Source organism: Sinocyclocheilus anshuiensis, unplaced genomic scaffold (genome assembly GCF_001515605.1).
Source record: "Sinocyclocheilus anshuiensis isolate Anshui unplaced genomic scaffold, SAMN03320099.WGS_v1.1 scaffold369, whole genome shotgun sequence".
Taxonomy (NCBI): domain Eukaryota; kingdom Metazoa; phylum Chordata; class Actinopteri; order Cypriniformes; family Cyprinidae; genus Sinocyclocheilus; species Sinocyclocheilus anshuiensis.
Window position 1 is genome coordinate 1,344,969 of NW_015540935.1, and position 7,091 is coordinate 1,352,059.

At 36.6% G+C, this 7,091-nt stretch overlaps 1 protein-coding gene across 1 annotated transcript in view; it reads right to left on the reverse strand.

The window, feature by feature from the left end:
• Nucleotides 1–1,807: 1,807 nt before the first annotated feature.
• LOC107689544 (transcription factor HIVEP3-like) overlaps nucleotides 1,808–7,091 on the reverse strand; it is a 43,424-nt gene continuing 38,140 nt past the window's right edge. Inside the window, exons 6-7 of the mRNA XM_016487566.1 lie at nucleotides 4,832–5,487; nucleotides 1,808–2,616 (exon numbers count right to left, since the gene is read on the reverse strand). Coding sequence (XP_016343052.1) covers nucleotides 2,044–2,616; nucleotides 4,832–5,487 — 1,229 coding nt within the window. The 3' untranslated portion in view covers nucleotides 1,808–2,043. The remainder of the gene's footprint in view (nucleotides 2,617–4,831; nucleotides 5,488–7,091) is intronic.

The following is a 7,091-nucleotide window of genomic DNA, read 5'->3' on the forward strand; positions in this document are numbered from 1 at the left end:
ATTACCCTTCTGTGAAGTGTTAAAGACTGTTTATTGTATCTTCCTCATTTACGTGCTTCTTTCCCGCACCACACCGTGACACTCTCATCATAACTAACATAGTGAACACATGAAGTAAACGAGATTCACTGCGCAGTGTAGACAGCGACATTGTTTATGACTGCAGTTTTGGTGAGAGTGCAGAAACGAAGTGATTGACAGCTCTAGTGATTATAAGGAGTATATAACTTACTTTTTTTTCTTGCTTTCTGTGCTTTCTAATTGAATCACAATTTAAATAACAGACATTTTTCATGCAAGAACAGTGTGAAGTTGACCATTCGGTCACCGGCTTGATAATGGTGACCAAGCATCCTCTTTTTCCCACGCATTATCCTTGCCATGGTTTGGCTTTGTTTTCCTACTGTTTTCATATTTGTTGAAGGTAAGGACTGAAAAGTAGTGGCCAATAGCATGCAGGCATTGTACATAATCAACCTATCATGCAATGAGAGAAGGCAGGAGCTAAAGACGGTCAAAGCAATGCAAATATGTGTAAATGTAATCTATGAGAACTGCACACCCTCAGAAAAAAAGGTACAAAAGCTGTCACTGGGACAGTAACCTCTCAAAAGTTACACCTTTGTACCTTATTTACCCCCAAAAGGTGCATTTTATTACCTTAAAGGTATACATTTGTCCCTAAAGTGTACATATTAGTACCTAAATGGGGTACCGCCCCAGTGATAGTTTTTGTACCTTTTCTTTCTGAGACTGTAGAGAGCACATCAACACAAAAACAAAGCCAAAACCCAGACATTTTAGGAAAATGAAGAAATCCCAGCCAGGACAAATCCGTAGAAAAGGCTTAATTCACTAACACATAAACAGCATTTAACACTCTTACATTTTGTGGCATTACTGTTAGGTTCATATCTTTCTGTAAATGCTGTTTGCAAGCCTGTAAAAACTATAATCCTGTTTTATTATTTCTCCTGCCTGTGGGCGGGCCAAAGAATCAAAGATCTAGAAGTTTGCATTGAACTGTGCTGATGTTATCATGTCAATTTCGTCATAAAAACCCGGGCGGAGTGGTTTTGGCAGCTTAATAAATAAAAGCTGTTTTTGGACTCATAATGAGATTTTGACTTCTGAAACTTACAGGAAGTTTTTATGACCTCTTATATGTCAAAATTTGATTTCTTGATTCATGACCCCTTGAAGTCGTTATTCAGTTAAAATCTTTCCTTCCGATGCAGCTCTCAAATATCATTAAAATATCTTCAAATATAGCGCGATGAAATGTCTTACATGTTGGACAACAGGTTCAGAACTTAACTTTTCAAGTAAGGGGCAATATTTGCCTTCTGGAAATGATTTCCATGTGCATATTAACTTTGTAATAACAATTTTTCTAATTACCCAATTAAATGTATCTGTTTTTTTTTTTTTATGCCAAATGTTCGAAGAAATTCAACAGGCATTTGCCTGTTTTGCCTGGCTACACAGGCAAAACAAGCTTAAGAACCATTTATGAATTAGTTTATTGCTGTTTACGCATTAGAAAATCAAGACTCCTAGTACTGCACTCTGTTGTTTATGATCAGAGTATTCGGCAAGAGGGCAAAATTCAGTCAGTGAATGCAAACACTGAACAAAACTCTGGCATTTTCAGCGGTGACTAATCTAAACGCCTCCGATTGGCCATTGCACTCATAAGCTCAACAGAAACGTGTGATTGGTTATGAGGCTCTAAGAAATCGGACGCAATATGAGCAGATCTAAACATAATGCCAAAAACAACACTTTTCATTCATTTACAGCCATAATATATTTAGTTTATTTGTGCAGGGGCAGTTTTTGCCCCCTTATCTTGAATTTGGGGGCATTTGTGTTCATTCGGCTGCATTTTGCCTCAATACCCGGTTCATTTCCGATCATGTTGACCAAAAGCTTATTGTGCAGAAAGAGCAAAACTGAACATTGTGCCTAACATGCAGATTTGTAATGACACACGTGTGCATAAATAATGACAACATTTTCATTTTTGGCCGAACTTTTCCTTCAACACTTAGCATCCATGGATGTTCTTGAAGCTTCTACCGGCTGAGCTTTCTTGGGACTTGGAGAATGCTTTCTGTTGTTTCTTTGAGAGATACTCTTCCAGGTGGTCATGGGAACACTGGGAAGCTCCCTCTTTTTTGATACGAGCTCTGCCTGAACCACTGCCCGGATCTGCTCCTTGTCTTCATCGGAGGAAGCGTCGCTCTTAGAGCTCATCTCCACCGCAGGCTCCGTGAACACTATCAGCTGATTTCTGCGATGAGGAACTTCACCTGCAGGACTCCCATCGGCCCCATTCTTCTTCGTCAGCACGGTGACCGTCATCTGGGCCACGCTGTGGTTGAGAGATGCGCTTCGGAGCAGCATATTGGAGCGTGGCTGCACCATCTGGATGCCGCCGATGGGAATAGTGAGGCTGAGGCTGGGAATCATCACCTGGGGCTGCGAGTGCAGGGGCAGGTGACTTAACACGCGCTGGCCTTCCCTGGGCTGCATGTTCCTGGAGAGACGCCCGTGTGCCGGAGGCCAAGACTGTGTCATGCTGCTCCGTCTCTGAGGACTGTGTGTTTTCTCCTTTGGAAGGAGCCAGAAAGACATTTTTTTAGTGAAATCACCAAGAGGTCTGTTGTATATTGTAGAGTGAGCACTAGTGCAGTCATCTTTATTCTAGGCAAAGGACGTTATTTCTAAACTATGTGGTAAGTCTTGTTTTGCGGCTACAGCTAAAGATAGTCCTGGTTCATCCCAAATCTGTATTTCATACAGTAGATTGTAAACAGATGTGTATGTATTTGAGTTCAGCCGTCATTTCATGGGTTAGTATCTAAGGTTTTGGCTTTAACTGGATGTAGAGACCGGCGGCCTGGCTTCTATTTCTAATAAAGGTGTGACACTAAAATAACACACGGTGTGCTTTTGGAATCAGGATATTTGTTTTGGATGTTTATCTTGGATATATTTGTCTGTCTTGTTTTCAGACTAATTACATTTTGTGCGCTACATCTTTCTATAAGTGGACTTAAACTCAGACAAAGAAAGAAGCATCTACATATTTAGTTATCAAAACTAGAAACCCACAGTTCACTACTGGCACATGGGTGAATGGTTGTTGAAAGAGATGGTAAGGGGTTACATGGTTCAGTCTAAGAAGCTACTGTAAATATATAAATGCTGAACTTATCTTTTCTGTTCATCCCCATAATTCTGTGGAGTGTTTCTTAAAATAATGATCTGATCTTTCTGACATCAAAAAAAGTCTCTTGGATCACACGGTTCAAAACTCTGTTGTTACTGCTAACTAAAACTATTATTAAAATAATTTTTGCTAATTGAAATAAAGTTCTAATGTTAGGTGATGTTAGATGAAAAACATTTTTAAAAAATACAATTAGGAATGCTGCCTTAAATGAAATAAATATGTTCATGTTAAATTACTACAATTACTAAAACTAAAACGGAAATAAAATCAATTAAAGATACTAAAAGAACTAGAGATATTAAAAGGGAAACTGAAAATATAAAAATACAAATTCTAAATAAATAATAACAAAAAATTACTACAATGAATAATACTGGTTATAAATAACACGTATATATAACATATATATATATATATATATACACACACACACACACACACACTTTGGACCAACTAAAAAATACAATTTGTTGTAACTAAATTTATCAGTTTTTCTCACATTACATTTATGGTTTGGTGCAAATTTGTTGTAGCTTTTGGCTTTTAATTGTTATTTAATATTAATTTTTCCCAAAGAAAACAAAATATAAATATAAATACAAAGTAAAAGTATAATTTATTATAAGGACAATATATCAATATATATTATTTAGACTTCAGCCAAAATGTTACTTAAATGTAGGTCAATAAAATACATTTTTTAAGAATAATTTATAATATGCTACAATATAAAAAGTAGAATTTTCAATTTCAGTAAGACAATTTAAAAAGACCTTAATGCTTATTGTAATGCCTTCTTAAAATATGCATCACATTTCCTGCTAAAATGTGATGTACGAAAATAATAATAACAATAATAATAATAATCAAACCATTTGTGTTTTGCACATCAACACTCTGTTGCCAAGCAAAAATACTATTTAAACAAAACTGTTTATTTATTTATTTTCTATGGGGAGTGTCATTTGCTTTTAAACAAACTGAACAAAACAGGTTTAAACTGGAAACCACCATTTCAGATTAGACCAATATAAGAATAAACGTTAAATAAATGATACGGTCGTTTCACTTTTATATGTGCTGGTTTAAAGAGATACATTTCTCATTCAGTCTTTTATCAGTGTTTCATTATGGTTACTTCACTTGGCACAGAAACCATAAACATGCCAGAAAAAAATAATAATAATCCGGTCCCACTTTATATTAAGTGGCCTTAACTACTATGTACTTACATTTAAATTAATCATTTGGTACAATGCACTTATTGTGTACATAAATGTTTTTACATTGTACTTATATTTTAAAAATACCTGCATGTAATTACATCTGTATTTAATTTCTGTAATTACATTTATAATTACACTGTTGACCCATCCCTTACACCTTAAACCACCCTTAAACCTACCCATACCACCAAACCTGTCCCTATCCTTACCCGTATCCCACCTCAATAGCAGCAAAAGTGTTTTGCAATAAAATATGAACACAATAAGTACATTGTACTTATTTTCTGATGTAGGTACATAGTAGTTAAGGCCACTTAATATAAAGTGGGACTAAAAATCCTATACCATTCAGTCAGACACTCACCGGTTTGGTCTTGAGGTCTGGTCTGTTGGGAGAGGCTTTTGTTGAGTCTCTGGATCTTTCAGCTTGGTACTGAATAGTCACACTGGCCCCGACGCTCAATGCAAGTGGACAACTGGGAGACGAAGGTTGTATGGGGGACAGGGCTCTAATGGGGGACACACGTCTCTCTGGGAACGATGAGGCTGGGCGGTTTGAAGGAGACAAAGAGGACAGACAGGACGATGGAGAGAGACAGCGTAGAGGGGACAAGTCTCGTCCAGGAGACTGTGGTAAAGCGGGGGACATTTGCAGGCCAGGAGACAGGCTGCGGATGGGGGACGAGCACTTCCCTACAGCGGGTTCAAGGTGCGCAAGGGTTACGATAGACTTGGTGGTCTTAGGAGAGGCAGCTTCTCCATAGTGGCTCGGTTTCCGGGGGCTCATGCTGACAGGCGCTTTGGGATGCTGTTCCCAGCCTGGGTTTGACAGGCCTGAGACGTCACAGGAGCCAGGAGTATTTCTGGAGAGAGACGGTGTCTTAGATGACGAGGAGGAGCACGAAGCTTGCTCATCACCTTCATCATTATCATCGGGCTCGTACACATCTGTCTCCTCTGCATCTGAGAACTGATGCTCCTCTATCAGCTCCGTCTCGAGGAGATGCTTATCACCGTCACCTACAGCACAAGACATTCATTAGGCACAAATAATTACACAAAAAAAGAATCAATAAAAATCAAGCCCCCTGACCATATGATAAAAAATCCATATGCCACAGTAATCCATTGCATCCAGAAATACTGCTATATGCAATTATTTGCAATTAATATGATTAATTATATTACGTATCATATATTTTTTTTAAGTAAAACTGAGAGTAAAGTTTTAATGCTTTCAATTAACAGAACTATGAAAAGAAGTTAATACTAAGTAACTGACAATTCAGACAGAATGTGTCTCAAATCATGTACATTATATATAATGTACCCATTATCGTTTAATGTATCCTTGTGGTATAATATTAATTTTAATTGTATATATATCAAATTAATCAGTAACACTTTACAACAAGGTTCATTAGTTAACTACTTTTAGCATGAACACTACTTCTACAGCATTTATTAATCTTAGCTAATGTTAATTTCAACATTTACTAACGCATTATTAAAATCTAAAGTTGTGCTTCTTAACATTAGTTAATGCACTGTTCTTGAGAATTTCTTGAGTATCGAATCCGCATACTACAATTATTTCTGAAGGATCATGTGACATTTGAAAACATTCAGAAAACAGTTACTTTAAAGGGGTCATATGATGCGATTTCAAGTTTTCCTTTCTCTTTGGAGTGTTACAAGCTGTTCGTGAATAGATAAGATCCCTAAAGTTGCAAAGATTAAAGTCTCAAAACCAAAGAGATATTATTTATCAAAGTTAAGACCCCCTAAAACGGCTCGTTCTAACACGCCCCCACATATCTAGGTCACTATGTGGGAATATTGGGAATATGCACCCAAATGTGCACGCAAAGAAAGAAGGCGTGGTTTCAGTAACCGCAGTTAGTGTTGAAGCAGCCATGTCAGGGAGACGCTGTGTGTTTCTAGGCGAAAGCAAAAGCACTTTATTTGGCCTTCCGAAAGTAGATGCATTTAGGAATCTTTAAGATTACTTACAACAGAACAGCAATGCATTTTATGGACGAAAGCATGTCAACATATTCTGTTACACCAAATACACAAAATAATGAACTTTAAAAAAGCATCATATGACCCCTTTAAATTGTAGTTATATTTTCAGAATATTACTGTTTTTTACTGTATTTTTAATCAAATAAATGTGGCTTTGGTGAGCTTAACTATAAATGGTAACACTGGTACAATAAGGTTCCATTAGTTAATCTTAGTTAATGTATTAACTAACACGAAAAAACAATGAACAATACATTTATTACAGTATTTATTAATCTTTGTTAATGTTAGTTAATTAAAATACAGTTGTTCATTATTAGTTCATGTTAATTCATAGTGCATTAACTAATGTTACCAAGCACAGCTTTTGATTTTAATAATGCATTAGCAAATGTTGAAATTAACATTAGTTTAATACATGCTGTAGAAGTATTGTTCATAGTTCATGTTAACTAAAGTAGTTAACTAATGTTAACAAATAAACCTTATTGTAAAGTGTTACCCTATAAATACACACACACACACACACTCACACACACACACACACACACACACACACACACACACACAATTTGAACAGTCAATAGCAAATACTT